Here is a 21,366-nt window from a genome sequence, read left to right on the forward strand (position 1 = left end):
GCTCCGTTTGCAACAGCGAAACGAAACTCCCGTCCAAGCTAGAGTTGAAAGCAGCGAACGGGAAGATCACGGCTTCCGCTTGAACCCAAGCAAGCTGCTCGTAGCGTTTGATGAAAGGAAGGACGACCTAGACGCGTACCTCCACAGATTTGAGACGATTGCGAGGAGCCAGAATTGGCCGGAACAGCAATGGGCAACTGCTTTGAGTACCTGCTTGAGTGGTGAAGCGCTCAGTGTGTACGGTAGGCTGACGCCCACCGATGCGGCCAACTATGCAGAGGTGAAAGCTGCTTTGTTGAAGCGATTTAGATTCACTGTGGAAGGATTCCGGGACAGATTTCGGACAGGAAAGCCAGCTGATGGTGAAACGGCTACGCAGTATGCCGCCCGACTTTGCCATTATTTCGACAGATGGATTGAACTTTCAGGGACAGCACAGGAGTACGATGAGCTTAGAGAGCTGCTAATTAAAGAACAATTTCTTACTAGTTGCCACCCAAGCCTGTCGCTGTATTTGAAAGAGAGGAAGGCGGAGTCATTTGAAGGAATGCTTGAATTGGCTGATCAATTCTTAGAAGCGCAAGGAGGAACTAATTTGGCCAAGGTCAAGAAGGATTGTCCCGATGATTCGAAGAAATTGGCTGCCGAAGAAAAGAAGCGTGCACCAGAGAGCATTCCGCGATGTTTTCTGTGCAACCGAGTGGGTCATCGCGCGAAAAACTGTCGAACGATCTTTACGAGCCCTACGGCAGTAAAATGTTTCAAGTGTGGTCAGACTGGGCACAAAGCGGATGCATGTCGAAACGGAGTGAGTCAAACTCACCAGGTATCCTGTGTGCAAGCAGCACCGAAATCCGATAATAATGCCGTCACCGACGGCTTCGTAGAATTGAAAAATGGGGAGAAAATTCCTATTGTGGGTGCTGTCATGTCAAAACAGCCAACCGGTGTTACGAAAGGAATGCCAACGCTGCCTGGAAAAGTTGCGGACAAAGAGATTACGGTGTTAAGAGATACCGGCAGCTCCACGGTTATCGTGCGGAGAAATTTGGTACGGGAAAGTGAGTTGACAGGCAGAACGAAACCGGTTTGCCTAATTGACCGTACGGTTCGGATGCTTCCCGAAGCCGAAATTGAGGTTGAAACCCCGTACTTCAGCGGGAAGGTTACTGCTTTATGCATGACGACCCCCCTGTATGACCTTGTCATCGGAAACATCGATGGGGCGCGAGGGCCAAGTGATCCAGAATGTTTGGGAGAAGACCCGAAGATAGAGCCCTCGCCAACACAGCGGCCGCGAGATACAGTGGAGGAGCATCCCGTGACGGATCTCACTAGAGCCCAAGGCGAAGCCGCGGCGCAAGAGACAGCGAAGGAGAAGACGATCGTGTCGAATAAGTTCACGGGCTGAGCAACCGGACTTACGTCGGCACAACTTCAACCGACCGACAGTGTAAAGGAGACGGAGCTGGCCAGCCGGGCAAAATGTAGAGGCATGATCAAACGGGAAAATAAACAGACAGGACCCGTCGAATGTAATGACGCGTTAACGGTGTCGGAAGAGACAACGATGGCTGAGACGACGCCTCAGATATCGTCGTTGGAAAGGGCTCGCCGAAAAAGAACGTGGAAGCACAAGGAGAGATCGAGCGAGCACCGCAAAAAGGGGCGCAAGCGCTGTTCGAAGTACTCAAGATAGGCGCTGAGGTGGAATCAGAATGTGTTCGGCAGGGCTGAGTGACATATGTTGTGTTAAGGTTCTTGTTATCCTGTGTCTCAAGTGTATGTCGAGTGAGTCAGTGTTCTGTGCGATGGTGTGATGTATAGTGTTGTATAATTGTTGGATAGACAGAACTTTGTACGGTTGTATTGTTTAGAATGTGTGATGAAGTGTTGTAGGCATGTACCTGTGGCTATATTTCATGTGTTGTGGAATTGAACTACAATGTACGATTGTATTGAGTGATATATTGTGAATGTGAAGTGTCATGAGCGACGGATTGTGTTACAGTCTGTGAGAATGTGTGGTGACTGTTCGCGCTCGTTTGTGTGGTTTTGAATATTATGAGATAATATTCTTAAAGTGGGGGGCAGTGTCACAGAACGAGCGCTAAACAAGAGCGCGCCGCCAAATCCTTGCGACAACGGGCGGCAGAAACGCCGCGAGGTAAAAAGAAAAAAAAAAGAAAGCAAACATCCAGGGCTCCCGGGCGCGCGCTCTCCCCGCAGAAGCACGGCTTCGCAGACGATCCTCCTCACCCCACATCTGCGGCCCAGCAAGACCGCGATTTCTCTCGAACGAACGGGGCGGGGTCAGACCGAGCTGAGTCATCCGACGCGGAGGGCAGACAAACCGTCTCGCCTCTCCCCAGCCTTCGCTGCGTATCGCGCCGACGAAATGACGAGAAAGATCTGGAAAGTCGCGCGCAAGGTATTTAACCGAGCAGCCGAGACGAGAAATCAGGAGGTGACGGAAGTTAACGCCAGAGCGCGTAGGGATTCCGCCGTGTAGTCGGCGAAGGTTTCGTTCGTAGTGACGAAGCAGGAGGAGACGGAAGTGAGCGCCAGAGTGCGTAGAGATTCCGCCGTGTAGTCGGCGAAGTTTTTGGTCCGTAGGGACGGCTCGAGCTACAGGCAAGAGCGTGGGTTTACCGCTATCGAGCGAAGACGCGGGCAACAGCTGCGTGTGGGAAGCCGACGGATTTCCGGCGAAGAAGTTGAAGTTGGAAGAGTGGCCAATTGAAGACGGGAGGTTTCCTGGAAGAGAACTTCGAGAGCTGCGGAACGACAACAACGCTGGACTTTGAGTGAGTGATTCTCGGAAGAGTATCATTCAGACTTTTGTTCCAAGGACTTTGGACTGAATAGGTTTTATATCTCTTTGGTCTTTAAGTGTCTTGGTTGTTCAATGCATGCGACTGCATTGTAGTGCGTATTGTTGTCTGTGTCCGTTGTTTCAAGTGTGGTTGATTGTACTGTGTAGTACATTGTTTGTTTGGTGACGTATTGTATGTAACTATTGTGGAGTGTGCATACGTGTGTATTGCGTTTTGATCTGCCGTTAATGAGAATATAATTTTGTTTGTTTATCAACTCTCGGCTCTGTCTTGTTCTTTGGGCCACAGCCGGCGTCCGCTGGCGCACCAATAAGGACCACTTCTAAATTGTCCACGCTTTCGTGGTGCGGTTCGGGGGGCCGATACTTCGGCTCTTGGAATTAGCCCGGCGATCGCCTCCCTAATAACGGGACAGGTGTGACAAAGGTGGAACCGAGTTCTCAAAAACATGTTGTATCATGTCATTTAAAGAGACTCCAAGAATTGGGACAAATATGTCCCAATGGTTTTATGGGCTTATCGGGAAGTCCCCCATGAGGTAACCGGAGTAGCTCCGTTTCGTCTATTGTATGGAAGGAATCCCACGGGACCGCTTCTAATACTGCAGAAGACTTGGACGGGAGAAATGCCGGTGCCCGCAACATTGAGAGAAAACTCCGCTAAGTATTTACAACAACTTAAGGAGCAGCTCGAGACAGCCGCTAATATAGCTGAGCTAACTAGTGCAACTCATCAGGAGAGTTATGCCAGTGCTTATAATCGCAGCAGCAGGCTCAAAGCTTTTAACGTTGGCGACCAAGTTGTGGTTTTCGACAATGATCGGAGTGGTAAAATGTCACCTAAATGGCTAGGCCCATTCACAGTGGTTGGACGTGAGCGCGAACATTCTTACCGCGTAGAAACATCTGAGGGAAAGGTGAAAAGTGTCCACGCCAAAAACATTCGACCTTACTATGCAAGAGTCAGTCAAATTGGGGTCGTCTTCGATGAGGACCATGATTTTGGGGAGGTGGAATATGCCCCACAGCCAACCACTGTGAAGCGGGAAGAGCTAGTGGTAACGAGCGAGAAGGTTGCTCACCTTGATGCTGACGCGCAGGCGGAAATACAGGCGGTGTTCCAAAGACATTGCACCCTCTTTGACGGCACTCCGGGTATAGCAAAGGTAGATGAACATAAAATAGAAATAAAACCGGGTCACCAGCCAAAAAAGGCGTTTCTGTATCGGGTGCCGGAACTAATAAAGAAAGAAGTCAGCCGGCAAGTTGACGAACTTTTGACTTGGAAGTTGATCTACCCCACGGAGAGTGAGTTTGCACACCCGGTGGTATGTCGGAAAAAAATATGGGACTATCCGCGTGCGTGTGGACCACAGAGCGTTAAATGCCGTCACCAAAGCGGATGCGTTTCCTATGATGAATCCTCAGGAATTGATTTTCCGAGTAGGCAGAGCGCAGTTCATTACGGTAGTGGACCTTAGGCGCGGTACTGGCAGGTACCGATGGAAGAAAAGAGTCAGAAATTCACCGCATTTGTAACGCATGAAGGTCAGTACGCATGGAAAGTGATGCCTTTCGGGCTGAAAATTTCCGCGGCAACCTTCCAAAGAATGGTGAACAAACTCTTCTCGCAACATCAAGTGTATGCCACGGCATACCTAGATGATATTGCTATTTTTTTAGCACTTGGGAGGAGCACTTGAAGCATCTAGACATTATTCTTAAGGTCTTAGAGAAGGCGGGACTGAAAGCCAGCCCGGAGAAGTGTCAGATTGCGCAATCCCACATACATTACCTGGGGCATATTGTCGGTTCCGGGACACACGCACCAGACCCAGAAAAAATAGCAGCAGTTAAGAACTTGGTACGACCGCGCACCAAGAAGGAACTACGCAGCCTGTTAGGACTTTGCGGCTACTATCGAGAGTACGTCCGAGGATATGCAGAGGTGACGAGCCCGCTCACGCTGTTAACAAGGAAAGCGGTACCTAAGAAGATACCCTGGCCGGAGGGAGCTCAGGCGGCATTTGAGACTCTCAAACGATCTTTGTGCGAGGCCGTGGCGCTAAACACCCCTGAGCCATCTCAGCCCTACTGGCTTTTCACAGACGCATCAGCTACGGCGGTGGGAGCATGTTTGGCACAAATGTCAGCCGAGGGAGAAGAGAAACCTATTGCCTTTGCAAGCCACCGCTTCTCACTGACCCAGATGCGTTGGTCGACAATTGAGAGGGAAGCATTCGCAATAATATGGGCCTTAAAGAAGTTTGACTACTGGCTTTTCGGTGCCATAGTAAACGTCGTTTTAGACCACAATCCGCTGTCGTACCTTACAACTTCGACTCCGCACGGGGCGAAATTAACAAGATGGGCGCTGGCTTTACAGCGATATCATTTGTCGGTACAACATCAGAAGGGAGTATGTAACGGTAATGCGGATGCGTTATCTAGGCTTCAGAATAGTTCATGGAAGCCATCAGAATAACAGTGCCATGCCAACTGGGGGGGGGGGGGACGTGAATGTTCCTGCCCACGTGCTGCTGTATATTGTGGACTGTGTGATTGACAATTCAAGAAACAGACACTAGTGATCTCACTGCTTGAAGCAGCAATGCTGTACTTGATTGTTTAGCATGTATTTGTTTTTGTTTAATGTATTCTCCTGTAGTGTTGACTTGCAATTGTGTCTGATGCTTGTGTACAACTGTTGTGAGGTTAGAAAATCCAGTGACTTAATCGTGGCAGTGCTTTATCGTATCACTGAGCGTAAGACAGCCCAGTATACTCTTTAGGGGGGACGTGTTATGTTTTGCCGCTCATAAGTTGATCGTGCGGATGGGACAGCACCAGAAGCTACGTTATTTAAAGCTTCCTTCTCGGATCTCTCTCGGCAAGGTCGCGAATTGCTTCCTTTGAGCATGGGACAACAGTGCGGGAAGCTACGTTATACAAAGCTTCTTTCTCGACTCTCTCTATGCCCGTGTAACTGTACACCACTTATCCTCTGGAATGCAAACTACGTCCGTCTCCTACGCTGCCCGGGACAAACACACAATGTGAAACGAACCCACTCTGCCAACCGGCTTGGAATGTTTGTCGCTTAGAGTCAAGTCGCCGCTGTCGGGGGCAAACGCACAATGAGATTAAGCGACCCCGTCCTGCCTCCGCTGCCGGGCGCGAGCTCAGTGAGAGTAGGCGACACGCTCTGCCCTGGCGATCGGCTCAAAGTCGCAGCGATGCACGACCCGAACACAAGGAAAGCGGAGAAAGTCAAAGGCCGATTGCTACCTGCGGGGGCAATAACGTTCCGCACACGATCATTTAACTTCCGGCTTTGAGGTTCCTCTCGGCTCGCTGGGTGTGGGAAAAGGCATGAATGTACCGGGTCTACAATGCCGATATCTCCCGAGCGAGAGAATTCCTGAGCGCGTGGGAGGTGGAGAGAGAGAGACATGATGGGAAAGAGTACCAAAACGCCTGTTCAAACTGTAGAAGCGCTGCTGTCTAGAGTAAGGTCAGCCCAGTAGGGAGTGACTTAATCTGAGTGGAAACAGATTGGATGAAAGAATGTTGAGGCGGACCAGCAGTGGCCACCTCCCCTTTTTCTTTGTTACCGCAAGATGCTTAAGACTGGATGAAATCCGTTTCTCTTCAGTCGAGGCTGCAATCACTTAACTGATAGATCAGTACGACTCCGCACGATGCAACTTTTGTCTGGGCCGTAACCACTTGGTGGTCGAACAGTGAGACTAAGTACGTTGCATGTAGTAACAGTGTTCTAGGCTCTAACTTAAGAAAAGTTAAGTAGAAGAGTAAGACGGTGTTGATGTCTGTGTTATAATGAGTGTGCTTCGGCACGATGTACATATGACTGTAAATATTTCGCTGTAATATACCTTCAAGTTTTCATTACCTCCAACCTGCCTCCTGCTTCATCGACGCCGATCATCTCCTTGACGGGACTTCAATCCACATCAAGGAGATCAACGAACAAGAAGGAAAACTTAACTGCCTCCTCGACCAACTTTCTCGCCGACTGTTCGGAGCTAACTGCCTGTCACCGGTGTGTGATGATGCATCTCAAAAACTTCGGCGTCTTCTCACTGCCCTGCCAATAGTGCAACACTTCCATCTCTCAGCATCAACATAGCTTCCCACTGACACTAGTGGAGTTGGGCTTGGTGCCATACTTGCCCAACGCATACTTGCCCAACCAAACACCACCTTGAATGCCGGCTGCCCTCGCCGACTGAGTCCACTTCTCGCTCTCTATTTTCTCTCTCTCCTTTTCACCATAACTCCCAGAGTATAGTCACCCTCGCAGAGTCAGTGTTACAAAGAAAGCCCGTGACAAGCAGAGCACCGTACGCGATGATGCGCATTTCTGTATTAGACGAGTTACCATCAGTGTCATCACAGAAAGCCGTGTTTTAAAAAGGGGCTAATGGTGTGAGGTTCGTGCAAACGCTTCAAAACTGACAGCAGACGCTCTGTAACGTTTATCAGCAGTTAGGAATCAGTAGGTTTCAACACTTTTAATGCTGCGGCGGACGTCGTGGTCGTGTGGTTCATTTTGGTGACTGTGTACACACAAGACAAATTTAGGCAAGCCAATGAAACAATAATTTTAACACATCAAGGCATTACTCTATCCGCCGCGGTGGTGTAGCGGTGCTTGGCTGCTGACCCAAAGGTCGCGGGTACGATCGGAGATGCGGCGGTCGCACTTCGATGAATGTGAAATGGTAGAGACCTTTGTACTGCGCGAAGTCAGTGCACGTAAAGAACACCAGGTGGTCGGACAATACGGAGCCCTTTAATACAGCTCCTTTCATATTCTTATCGTGGTTTTGGGATTTCAAACTTCAGAATAATATCAAGGCAGTACTTTTAAAAGGTGCTGTCATTATTGGTAATTTGTAATTAACCGAATGCATGAATTACAGTAGCACATCACGCCTGAACAGAGAAACTATGTCTTTTATTGCAACGCATCATTCCCCGTTATAAAAATTCTGCAGATTCCACGCTATATCGACATCAGCTTCATGCGCACAACTCCGCGAGAAATTTTCTAGGCTGCATTTTTGGGCTTTAGTTTATTGTGACATATTGTGAGTGACCTCTGTTCAAGAAGAACTTCAATGTGCACTGTTGTGATGCTTAGGGGGCCTAAAGTTTTTTCCCCTAAATAGTGACAGGCCATCTCATTGCTTTCGAATACTTGAAGGAATCACACAAAAAAGTTGATATTATTATGTGGCGCTGGTCATACGTCTTCAGCAACACACAAGTTAAGAAAACACTTTTATGATTACTTTTCTGCGCTTAACGCAATAGTCTGTCAAAATGGAATGATCTATGGTCTAGCAGTGTTTTGGCCGATTAGGTCGTTCGGTGCCCGAAGGAGCTCCCTCGTACGTCTCCCAATCCTTGCTGCGTTCATCAAGCATCCAGCCGCATGCTTCGTGGAAACATGGAATGAAGGCCCTGATTCGCTCGTAGTAAGACACTAACTGGATGAACTTAGACTTGCCAACAATGGGAAGCTGAAATATTGTAACGATTCATTAGTTAGTCGGATCATTAGCATGCCTTATTGGTAAAACTTTGACAAAGAGGTAATGCTCTGAGTCTGTCAGCAATGCTGACAGTAAAATATGGAGGATGTTTTCAAAAGGGCTGCGGGAATGGAGACAAACATTACTTAACTTTACTGATACTTCTTAGTTACACCAGCTTTAGCTTTAAGAGTCATCTTTAGGGATTTTAACTTCGTAAGCCACGACATTAGTCCTAGTGGTCGAGTTCAACGTTGCTTTGGGTGCGCTCTGTTCCACACCAATTTGAAGGGTCGCTTTGCAATTTTCACTAGAGAACTATGTTGGGGATGTCAATAAAAAGCGATAAGTTATAGGGTACCGTGAAGAACTTACATCATTTTTACACAGAGTATGGTCGTGCGTGCAAGTGAAGGGGCCACTAATCAAAGTGTCATACACAGGGGCTTATAATGTGGCAAAAAAGTGCGCCATTGACCTCTTCTCATTACAAATACTTCACATGAATTGCTTCAGTACGCAGCAATTTTCTAGCACCCGTTGTAACTTCATGCGTGGGTAACAATCGCTGAGATGCTCCCGACTCAAGCGTGCAGTTAACTTTTGGAGTACATATCTTGCCTCTGTGTGATTCAGAAATTTTTTCGCTCACACTATTCGAAAGAGGTGCGAGATTTGCTTTATCCGCCATTTTTGACAATAATTTCAAGCCCAGTTATATGTCAGGACACTGTAAAGATGATATTTTTTTGGAAAGTCGGTGTTACTTGGCTAACAAGGTGTTATATTGATTTCTATATTTACATGCAATTGCGTTTACCTTAGGCGGTGTGCTTCATGGAGTTGGTTCATTTTCTATGAAAAATAAAATTGCACTTAGGACAGCATCAAATAAAGACGCAGACGATGCTACAAGAAGTATGCAGCACAAATATTGCCAGGATTGCCAGTTTTTGGGTAGTTTTATTGTTCTTATTATAATGCCTCTTGTATGTTCAGTGCACATGCTTACGTTTTATTTATGCGCGATGTTATTTTCTTCTGTTATGCTACATTGTTACGATTATATGACAATTTTGTCGGGTAAGCAAAGTTACTATAGACTATTCTCAAATTTTACTCATGTAGTATCTTTATGTAAAGCACCCTTCACTAATGTGCCACGACAGAAATAATTGAATATTCATGTCCACAGCAACCAAATTTAATCATTGTTTAATAAATTAACTCTTACCTAAACTATAAAAAAATTGTAAGTTGCCCTAGCCAAACTTTTATCCTCCGAAAAAGAAACAAAGCAGAAGCTCCCGCAGCAAGCTGAGGCATAAAGTCCTCCTGTGCAAAACATGCTTGGTTCTTCAAACCCATTACCAAAACTTTCTCGTAACGACTGCATCGCTATCCAGAAAATACTTTTTTTACACGAAAGAAAAGAAGTGATGCTGAGTACATATGACATAACAGCGCACGTATTGCAAGAAGTAATTTTCAGCCAGTCATCCCACGATATACTCCGTGGTGGGCAATATATTCACCACGCCATGGCAGCGGCGTTAGGACATCTACTCACAGGCACGAAACATGCCATGCTGGAGACAAGCCGGATGTCAGCCATGGTGAGGCTGTCGCCGACAGCGAAAGCATTATCGCCGACCAGCTGCTCCAACGGGCGGAGTACAGTTTCTTCGAACGTCCGCAGTGCGTTTCCTGTCAGGTTTTTCCTTTTGACAATACTGCCTCGCTATGAAGTGAAGCCACAACGAAACCAAATAAAAAAGCACAGAGCCACGAAAAAAAAATCCAAAAGGACAGGTATTCCAGCATAGGTATATTGATACACTGTTATCGTTGCCGACATAGTGAAAGTTTCACTCTTTTTTTTTTGTTAACAGAAGAAATACTTTCTTTTTGGCCAGTGAAGGCACAGATAGGCTGTTTTTATGAGCTTTTTGTGTAGCTCCGTCATTGAACGACCATCTAGTTTGATTCATTTCAAAAGAGAATTGTATTCAAGAAACTACGAACTAGAAGAGTTTGTTACTGCTCACAAATTGTATGCTATAGAAAAAAGGCTAATTATAAAAAAGGCAAACCAGGCAAGTTTTTCCGTGTTTGTATTTTCGAAAGAACAGCAGAGGTTCGGAGGCTACTGGCTGTTGATGGCTGGTGCTGATCTTGAATTACAGGCTCTTTACTTTTATTAAAACTTTACGGGAGCTTCATTCTCTTTCCTTGCATATAGCATCTAATTCAAAACTATGGCACTCGTAGGATCATTTCGGCCTTATCACCTTCAGCTATATATACAGGGGCGTAGCCACAATTATGTTTCGGTAGCCGAGAGAGCCTTCAATTGCCAATTTTGTATATCCGTGACTAAGTAATTATGCCTGTATGTGTACATGCACATTAAAAACTAAAAAATTTCAAGGGCAACAGTTTGAAACGTCTATCCACTTCCGGGAAAACCCAGAAGTATGTTTGCACCACACGTACGTTCCTCTTTTAAAAGATTCTGAAATCATTGTGGTTCTGCCAGCACTTGTATAGTATTCCTAATGTCACGTGGTAATGTGCCGAGCATGAAGAAGAGCAGAACACAAATGACACACAGTACGAGTTGGAGGCGCTGCATTCGACATCGGCCCTAGAAGATCAGGGGCGACTAATCCGAAGGCCTTGGAATAAGGGCGCCACCCAGCTGGACAGACGACAATTTCCACCCTTGTGTTACTTGCAGCGCACTGAGGTAGGTAGGTAGGTAGGTAGGTAGGTAGGTAGGTAGGTAGGTAGGTAGGTAGGTAGGTAGCTAGGTAGGTACTTACGTATGTAGGTAGGTAGGTAGGTAAGCAAATTTATTGATTCACGAAGGAATCATTTGTGGAGGTGTGTGGCAGGGGAAGTGGAAGCAGGATGGCGACGGGCCACGGGCCACTCTAGGTGGCCAGACACTGGTGCGCTTCGGCGACTCATCTGGCCCAACTCACTGTCCGGAGCTGTAACCCTGGTTGCAAGCTGCACAGAGCAGCCTCCCATCGCTCCTGCTGTTCTGACCCTTGCCACGGGGGCTTGGGTTTGTTCGGAGAATTCAGAAATATGTGATGGAAGTCTGCTCTGGTGCCGCGCACTGAGGTTCGAGCCTGTCTGGTTTCTGCACTAATAAAGTTTTATATATGACGCAGCTCTTTGACTAGGCTGTGTAACGCTGTCCTTGCGCCACCATGCACCACAGGTGTTGGCGTGGTGCCAACTAGGTCACGCCGCAGCCGCGCGTTGACGCCACGCTCTCCTCGCAGTGCGCGCTCGCCGTGGCACCCGCAGCTGTCGCCTCGTCTGTTTACCCGCAATAGCTGCCACGACCGCCCCTCGCTACTCCACCGACTTTTTTGTTCATGCACAATAAACCTGACGCGCGAGTAACGTGCGTGTTAAGACATGTGTGTACATATAACCTACAAGATTTACGCTAGCCATCACTTCAAGCTTACCTTCCAGCGCTCACCGCCACACCCGCATTAGCATCGTTCAACTCATGATGACACCCAAGCGCAATGCTGCTGCACCGCAGCCGTAAGGGTCAGGTCAGGCGAGAAGATGGTCCAGGTGTTTCCTTTCTTCTACTAATACTACATCGGCTAGTACCACTACTAATACTACTGCTACTACTACTAATACTAATACTAATACTACTTCAACAAAGTAGAGAGGTGGACGAATTGGAACATGCATTCTTGAAAACGTTTCAGGGTGAACGAGACGCAGCTGTTTGTGCCCTCTTTGTGCCCCATCTCATCCGCACTGTTAAAGTTTTCAAGAATACCGTTAGTTCACGCAGAAGGCTTTCCGACTAGAGAACCAATCTTCCAATCACAAGAAGTAGCATGCATTTTTATATATCCCTAAAACGGTAGTCCTTGCAAGAAATTTATTGTGTGTTGGGTGGGTGGGTGTTTCAGTTCACGTGTTTCTCGCTCACGAGGAAAGGAACAACGACTGGCGTGATAAATGACGTCGACGCTGACATCACAGACGCTGACCTGCAGAATCTTGTGACGTCGACAGTGAAAATCGTGACCATACGCCGCTTCGGGCAGTCTTGCTGCATCAAACTAGTATTTGATTCTGAGACTCTGCCCCCTAGCGCGAAGGTTGGATACGTGAGACATCCCGTGCGCCCTTACGTGCCACGGCCTTTGCAGTGTCACAAGTGCTTCAAGTTGGGACACGTCAGCGCAGTGTGCAAAAGTGAGACAACTTGCCAGCGGTGCGGCGGGTCTCATAAGTTGGAAAACTGCAATACTACTGTTCCATTGAAATGCCCAAACTGCTCTGGGGCACATGAAGTAACGTCGAAGGAGTGTTCGAAGGTCAAAGAAGAAATTCGCGTCCTGCGGAAGATGGTCAGAGACAACTCGACACACAGAGAGGCAGTCACGTCCATCCGCCGACACAGACGTCGTCCAAAATGTAGGCACCAGCGAAAGCATAGTGAACAAAGAAGTGATGCATCACCATCAGCAACAGATGAACATACACGTGCGCATTATCAGGCCGCTACACCCATGTTGTACGCACCACGTCCCAGGGATGCAGAAAGTGGACCAACGCCCGCGTTGCACGCCGATGCTTCAGATACTGAGTGGCCTTCGCTACCGACCGGAGCAATAAAAAAGACCACATCATGGGCTGCAACTCCAAAGAGGGCGGAAAATGATAGGCAAGACACTGAGAACAGCCAAACTATGCTGAAGCATCTACTAAAATCTATTCGTGCGATTCTCAACGAGCTACACACACCAGGAGCGAAAACAGCAGTGCCGATCCTCAACGTGCTAGAACCGCTACTGCTGACCCTTTCATAAACAATATGGCGAATTTCTACGATGAACGTGTGCGCACCTCTGCTATAATGCAGTGGAATGCTATAATGCGCAAGGTTTGCGAAGCCAATCGTCTGACTTTCGACAACGGATGTTTAAATACAAATTTGCGTTGGTTGTAATATGTGAGCCGAATATGATGTCGTCGTTTCGTATTTCCGGATACGTCCCTTTGTGGTCACGTGATGATCGAAATGCGATCAAAGTAATTATATGCGTACGTCAAGATTTAACGTACGTGAGACATGCCGCGGCTCCTCATGCTTCTAACGACTATATTTGCCTATCTATAAAGCACAAGCGACGTTCAATATCAATCATTGGTGGATACATTCCTCCTAGAAGCCACGTGGACTGTCCCCATCTCTTGTCTGTTCTCCAAGCTTGCCCTGGACCACATGTATTATTTGGGGATTTTAATGCACATCATCCCATGTGAGGTTCTGCCTCAATGAACAGCCGCGGTAGGGACATTGCCGATTTTGTGCTCAATCAGGGCCTTATGTCCATTAACGATGGCTCACCTACTTACCTCCGTGGCGCATCGTACAGCAGCTGTCTAGACGTATGTTTTGTGAGCAGAAGTCTCTTGCCTACCACCTGTTGGCTTGTAGACGTTGAAACATATGGAAGTGAACATCTCCCTACATATATACAGCTAAAAGGATTCCATCGTTCGTCTCCCCGGCCTTTGAAAAGCGTAGACTGGCCAGGATTCCAAGCTTTTGTAAATGCTCAGTGCGGGAACACTCAATCTATATCTGACATAGAAAGCCTAATTGCATCAGCCTTAACAACGCATACGAAACTTGTGAATATGTCGCTACCAAGATCACAACTTGACGCAGAATATGAATACCTTCGTGCAATTCGTCGCCGGGCAGAGAGAAAATACAGAAGGTCGAAATCACCATCTGACCTATCTACAGCACGCCAAGCACAACGACATGTATTGCGACACCTCGATAAGCTCGATAGGCAACGATGGAGGGTATTTTGTAGCTCTCTTGATCTCAGAAAACCCCTGTCTCGAATATGGCAAACTGTCCGAAGCCTTCAGACACCCACTCAACAGTTGTTCTCTTTCCGATCTTTGGCTCTAAAGCAAGGTCAACCTGAAGAAGAGGTTGCAGAAGATTTCTGCCACTTACTCGTAGGTATGTCCTCCTCATCGATATCACCTTCGTATTTAGCCTCACCACCATCCAGCGATGATCGCCTCGACTTGCCAGTCACAATGCACGAACTCGACGCTGCGATTTTTACGTCCCGACGGTCGTCTGCACGAGGGCCTGACGGAATTACTTATTCGGCTCTATATCACCTCAGCCAGGAAGCAAGGCAGGTTTTCTTGTCGTTCTACAACTCTACGTGGGAAACAGCGGCAGTCCCAGAGAGTTGGATGTGCAGCCGCATAGTGGCCTTACTGAAACCAGGCAAGTGTTCACACGAGTTGTCTTCTTATAGACCCATTGCCTTAGCCAGTTGCATCGGTAAGGTGATGGAATGCATGGTGCTGGCAAGATTGGAATGGCTGCTGGAGAATAATGTCGGCTTACCAGATTTTAGAAATGGCTTCCGTAGAGGTCGATCATTTATAGATGGTGTCGTAGATCTAGTTTCTTCTGTTGAAAAGGAAAGACAACGTCGGAGATTGGTAGGGGCCATTTTCTTAGATATAAAGGGCGCGCATGATAGCGTCTACCACGAGGCCATTCTTGACGCACTTGAAGACATCGGTGTAGGTGGCCGACTACACGCATGGATAAGGAGCTATCTCAGAGGACGTACCATTTTTATGTCGACATCCGACGGTGACACGGCCAGGCACCTCGTAAGCCGTGGAGTTCCGCAAGGCGCCGTCCTGAGCCCCACGCTTTTCAACATAACGCTCATTGGCCTTGAAGCTGAGCTTCCCGACGTTGTCAGAATCAGTGCGTATGCGGACGACATATGCATATGGGCATCTGGAGCAACGCGACCACAATTGCGAGCAAGGCTACAACAAGGCACATCAATAACATCTAAGTGCATACGTCGTCAGGGCCTGGAACTTTCAATAGCAAAATGTGCTGCATTGGCATTTACGAAAAAATCAATGTCGTGGTACCCAATCTTCGCTCACGGAGCAGTGATTTCCGTGGTTAAGCACCACCGCTATTTAGGGGTCGTCATTGATCGCAACCTGTCCTGGTCAAATCATGTGACTGCACTGCGAAACAAGCTAATCAGTTTTGTGTATGTTCTTCGTGTTATAGCAGGACTGAGATGGGGCCCTTCGGAGAAAAGTCTTCTGAAGGTATACAAGGCATTGTTTGTGGGCTATATAAGGTACAGCTCACCTGTGCTTTCCAGCATGCGGGCAACGTGCCTTCGTACTTTAGAGAGCCTTCAGGCACGAGCACTTAGAATATGCCTTGGCCTGCCACGGTGCAAATCTACCTCTGGCACCATAGAGGAGTCACGCACCTACCCTATACATGTTTACACGTCCTGTGAGCCTCTTCGAGTGCACCTTCGTCTGCTGACCCGACATGCACAGCACCCGTTGTCTTCGCTACAAGTGGACCGACCAGGCTGTACCTATTCGCGATGCCTCGATACGCATAGGCACGTGATCCCTTCAGGCTTTGCACCTGCCGTAATTCATGCAGTGCCTCCATGGACATTAACTAAACCGCTGGTGTGCCTTCACATACGTGGAATTTCGTATAAGTCGCATGTTTCTTATATTGCCCTCAAGCAACTCGCCTTGGCACATTTAGTTGACCAATACAGCGACTCCGTGCACATTTACACCGATGGATCCGTAACTTCATCTGCCTCAGCTGCAGCCTTCGTGATCTCTCAACTCGGTATTTCCCGACAGTACAAATTAGATCATAGGTCATCTTCGACAGCTGCAGAACTTGTTGCTATACAAGAAGCCATAAAATTTGTGAACGACCAAGCACCGCGTAAATGGACAATTCTGTCTGATTCAAAATCAGCGCTTCAAGCTATTTATTCTTTCTCAAGAAGAGGCCAATTTTACGAGTTAACGTTAGGAATCGTCCAAGCATTTGACCTAACACACAGGAGCGGTCACTTGATTACACTCCAATGAATTCCTGCACACTGCGGCCTGGTTGGCAACAAAACAGCCGATAGCGAAGCAAGAGCGGCAATATACAACGCTCCTATGTACGTCAAAGTACCCTACTCGCGAGGTGACGTCAACACATTGTTGAAATCAATCATGCACGAATGCGCTGCCACTTACTGGTCGCTATCAGATTACCGGAACAAGCGCCTGCGGGAAACAGACCCCGGTATGACTTTCGTCTTCCAGATAAAATCAACCGAATACAGGCTAATATACTGCACCGAATTTGCCTGGGCGTCGCTTTCACTCGCCACTACACGCACCTAATCGGCCGTGCGGACAGCCCAAATTGTGAACGCTGCGAAGTGCGCGAAACGACAGCACACATATTTTGTGACTGTGCATTATACGTGGCGCAAAGAAAAATGCTAACTGCAACGTTTTCAAGCATTGGACGAACACCATTAAGTGAAAGCCACATATTGTCAGCAATGAACGACCAAACAGTGTCAAAAACTGCTACAAAGGCTGTTCTAGACTTCATAAAAAGCACTGGACTAGAAACTAGACTGTAGGGCACTATGCTAAGTGGCTAATGTACATACGCACCACCTGTTCTTGTCCCCATCATCACCCTTCATCCCTCTTTCCTTCCCCTTTCCCTTATTCCCTGTGTAGAGTAGCGGGCTAGAGCAAACTAGCTCAGGCCGACCTCTCTGCCTTCTAATAAATTCTCACTCACTCACTCACCACTCAGTTTGTGTGATTTTACATTTTCTGGATCCTTGTTACAATACTAATCCTCGGATTTCATTTGTACGCATCGTTCGCATTGAAAACTTGTTTTTACTTTGTTATTGCCCAATCTTTATTAGAAGCAAAGAAAAAAGAGCGAATTTATGAGTTTATTGCATTGAAATAGCAATTCAAGGAACTAATCTTAGAATAATAATATAACTGAAATGAATGCGCAAATTATAAAACAATGACAAGGTCGGCTAGAAGAAGGAATAGCTCGCTGCACTTAAAGAATGGGACAGGTGGAAGATTTGCGGATGCTCCAGCCCCTGCAGACCCTACACTAGCACTGCCGCTGATGCAGGCACCAAGAATGAGCAATATCTGGCTAAGACTATTTTAACATATAATATGGCACATGAGGCTTCCTATAAGGAGGCCGCTACTCATGGTAGCCCATCGTAAGATGATAAATATAGTGCCCTTAAATAGCCGGTCGTCACGGGGAAGATGTATTCTTGGTTTCGCGTGGCTTACAGCAAGCTAATTATGGTATAGTGAACTTTCTATTCCTCTCTTCTACTTCTAATCAAATAGAAGGAAAAACAATATACAGAAATTTATTACGTAAACGTAGGTTTACTAAGTGGCATCTTGCTATATACACTACAATTCTTTTTACTTCAAACTGTATATTGTTTTACCTGAGTGGGACAGTAATGTGGCGGCGTTTTTTCTGACTTCTTGTTTCCTTCAAGAAGTTTTGTCTACCTAAACGTAAAACCTCACGGAATGCATCATGCTTCAAGCTCGCGCCCAAAGCAATCTCACCCTCATTTTGCCCACTGAACTTACGATGTGGAATGATGGAACAGGCTGCACAAAACTTGACACTGTGCACAAGATTTGGTCTACGAGAGCACACTTCTCCACTTCCATCGGGTAAAGTGGTGACAAAGAAGCATACTTGTTGAGCAGGTAGTAGCAGATGGCTGTACTGAAAACGACATGGCGGGACGGGACCATACGGATTGTTACAAATGAAGCATTTCATGTGAGACATCACTTATTGCTCTGCTAAACTTCACTGCTTGCCGCTTACCTTCTCGAAAGCAAATATGGAATTATCACGCAGCAGACTAACAGGACTGGGCACATAAAAGATTATTTCGGTCACGCAGCTATTGCTGCTGCTCCTAAACCTTAAATTAGGTACAGGTAGTACAGTACTGCTCATCGAAGGGCTCCTTGATAGGTTTTTTTCTCGCCTTTTTTTGTTTTCGATCAGGGCAGGGCATTGTCGCCATCGGTGAAAGATGACGCTACAAGCTTGGTTCCCATTTGTTGCTCATGGGAACTTTACCTTAGAGGCTGTGGTATTTCTGGCCTCTCCGAGTTTTTGTTACATCAGACAAAAGTCGGTATAATGACGTCTGTCTATTTCTGACTAATTCACATTGAAGCTTAGAGCATTTCATGGGTCAACGTTTAACGAGTTACTTCACCTTTCGTACAAGATGACACCATCGTCGTTGATTGCTGGGATCTTGAGTAAGGGGCTGATCTGAAAAAATAAAAGAAACGGGAATTATTAGGAAGCGTTTAGAGTACTAGCCTATACAGAAAGGAACAGCGTAGCAGTTTCTCCCTCGTTAAAAGAAGTGTGTTTGCGAAGTAGCTTAACCAAGTTTGTGTGGGCAGTTAAATTTAGTAATACTATCACCTGAATTTCATTACTTGTCAAGGCCGACTAAACGTGAATATGGAACTCGAAGCTTTACTTATAAAAAAGACGTATGGTTTTAAAACGCTAGAACAAAAACAACGCTGCCAGGCTGCCTAACTATGCCAGAAAACGATTTGACAAGAGTTGCAATGAACGCTAAGGCATCATAGGCCTGGGGCACTTCCATGCCAGTGGCGCTAAAAACAGCGACTGCTAGCTGCGCCCCGTAAGCTCCTAAGGAGAGTTGGTAGTGAAAAGTGCGCTTCACCTCACTCAAACTTCCTTTAGCCAGCATCAATGAGGGCTCAGCAGGCCTCAAGAACACACAGGGCAGTCGAGTGCTGAAAATGTGCCTCATTGGCAGTGCTTTCTAGTTGAGCAAGGTTACCATGAGAGCAATAGAGATACCCTATGATAGCATTTTTGCTTATATTGTGCATAGCCTGGCACCATATGTCCATCGGAGTGCTTTACACGTATTAAGTTTATGTGGGCAGTTAAATTTACGACTACTATCATATGAATTTCATTACTTGTCAAGGCCGACTAAACGTGAATATGGAACTCGAAGCTTTACTTATAAAAAGGCGTATGATTTTATAACGCTAGAACAAAAACAACGCGGCCAGGTTCCCTAACTATGCCAGAAAACGATTTCACAAGAGTCGCGATGAACGCTAAACCATCATAGGCCTGGGGCACTTCCATGCCAGTAGCGCTAAAAACAGCGACTGCTAGCTGCGCCCCTTAAGCTCCTAAGGAGAGGTGGCAGTGAAAAGTGAGCTGCACCTGACTCAAACTTCCTTTAGCCAGCATCAATAAGGGCTCAGCAGTCAGTAAACGCCTTAAGAATACAAAGGGCAGTCGAGTGCTGAAGATGTGCCTCATTGGCAGTGCTTTCTAGTTGAGCAAAGTTACCCTGAGATACCCTCTGATAGCATTTTTGCTTATATTGTGCATGGCCTGGCACCATATGTCCATCGGAGTGCTTTACACGTATTCTGAGAAAGATAGTAACCAGCCCTACTAAACAATCTTATGCAGCATCTACAGTCGGTTGCGTCTAAGTGGAATGATTTTCAGAGTTCGCCCCTAGGCAGATTGCTAACAGTGATTCCATCGTGGCATGTTTTATACCCTCGCGTTTACGACCAATTGCTGCCATCCGAAGTCTGCCCTTAACTAGATTCAATAGAGGACATCCTTCTGTCCTTTACTTTTTTCAGTAAATAAAATTGCATGCAGGCAATCTCTCACTTACCTTAGCATACTCCGCAGGCAGACAGCCATCCTTGTCATATTCAAGAGCCTTCAGGTCGAGTTCAACGCCAAGATGCTTTGCCAGCATACGGATAAAGAAGCAAGGTTCCCTGGGGACGACGGCGTACAGCTCGATTGTCATTGTTCTCTATTACGTTTCATCACTAACAGCCGCTGTCAGCTCCACAACTAAGTGATAAACAGTACAAAAAAACATCATTCGTCAGGAGGTGCAATTGACAAGTGCCGTTGTCATACCCTTACGAAAATGTCGGCGATGCCACCTGCTCAAAAATGATTCAGGACGAGAGCCCTGGTAGGGAGAGAAAGAGAAAGGTGGATAGCCTACGCAGGAAAAGGTCTGCACAGATTGTTTTTCAGTCACACGGCAGTGAATTTTACACAGGTGGCTCTGCTTTGTATTTCTCTGCCCGCTGTAGTAGGCCAGCAGCACTCATTTTTTTATTTCTTGAATCACGCATGTCCGGCGTTAAGCCGAAGTTTAAATTTGTGCTTGGAGATATTATTCGGTGCCTATTCAGCACTTATATATTTAATGCTGAATTTCCCTCTATTTTTAAAGCACGTGCAGTATTCCTTCGAAGAGAAACAGCATATGTTTTGCACACAGCTTTTGCACCTTGTAAATGAAAGGTCAATAAACACCTCAGAACCTGTACTGTAGAGTTCACATCAGTGAATCGACCATATCAATAGTTGTAAGAGGTGTTCTTAAAGCCACTTTGGCAGCGTTCCCAGTTCAGAAATACTGCTGTTAAAAAAAAGAACTTGAAAGTACTGCACATGCGTTATCTGGTTCATTTTCGTTCTCTACTCTTTTATCTAACTAGGGGATGACAGCAGTCATACGCCCCCATACACACGCTTTCCGTGTTCGAGCATTTCATGCCTGTAAATAAGCCGGCCGGTGGACGTGTGTGTGTTCGAGTGGTGACAATCAAGGTTACAACCCGATCATGCAGTGACGCAAAACCTGCAATCCACAGCCACGAAAAGGACCTCGCCGACAGTAAGCAGGTCTTATCAAATGCTCCCTGCCTTCAACGAAAATACAGATAGGTAGAACCTATACCTAAATAAGGCAGATGCATCCTTTGCAGCTAATGACATCACCGACTCGGCTAGGAAGCCAGCACTGCTTGTTGCAGCATGGAGCACACAAGCTGTTCAGGTAATAGACGGAAAGGCCGCACCCGGAGCGCCAAATGCATTGAGCTTCGAGCAAGTTGTCAGAGTGCTGTACGAGTACTATAATCTGA

The 21,366-nt window shown here is 46.8% G+C and overlaps 1 protein-coding gene across 2 annotated transcripts in view; it reads right to left on the minus strand.

The window, feature by feature from the left end:
- Positions 1-20,625, minus strand: part of LOC142803995 (glutathione S-transferase D7-like) — a 34,586-nt gene extending 13,961 nt beyond the window's left edge. The window contains exons 1-3 of one of the 2 annotated variants that reach the window (XM_075890445.1): positions 20,088-20,625; positions 18,606-18,664; positions 7,801-8,385 (exon numbers count right to left, since the gene is read on the minus strand). In XM_075890445.1, coding sequence (XP_075746560.1) covers positions 8,349-8,385; positions 18,606-18,664; positions 20,088-20,228 — 237 coding nt within the window. In that variant the 5' untranslated portion in view covers positions 20,229-20,625 and the 3' untranslated portion in view covers positions 7,801-8,348. Of the gene's footprint in view, positions 1-7,800; positions 8,386-18,605; positions 18,665-20,087 lie in introns of those variants that run through there. The other variant, XM_075890444.1, reaches the window with a different exon arrangement.
- Positions 20,626-21,366: the final 741 nt, after the last annotated feature.

Source organism: Rhipicephalus microplus, chromosome 3 (assembly GCF_043290135.1).
Source record: "Rhipicephalus microplus isolate Deutch F79 chromosome 3, USDA_Rmic, whole genome shotgun sequence".
Classification (NCBI taxonomy): domain Eukaryota; kingdom Metazoa; phylum Arthropoda; class Arachnida; order Ixodida; family Ixodidae; genus Rhipicephalus; species Rhipicephalus microplus.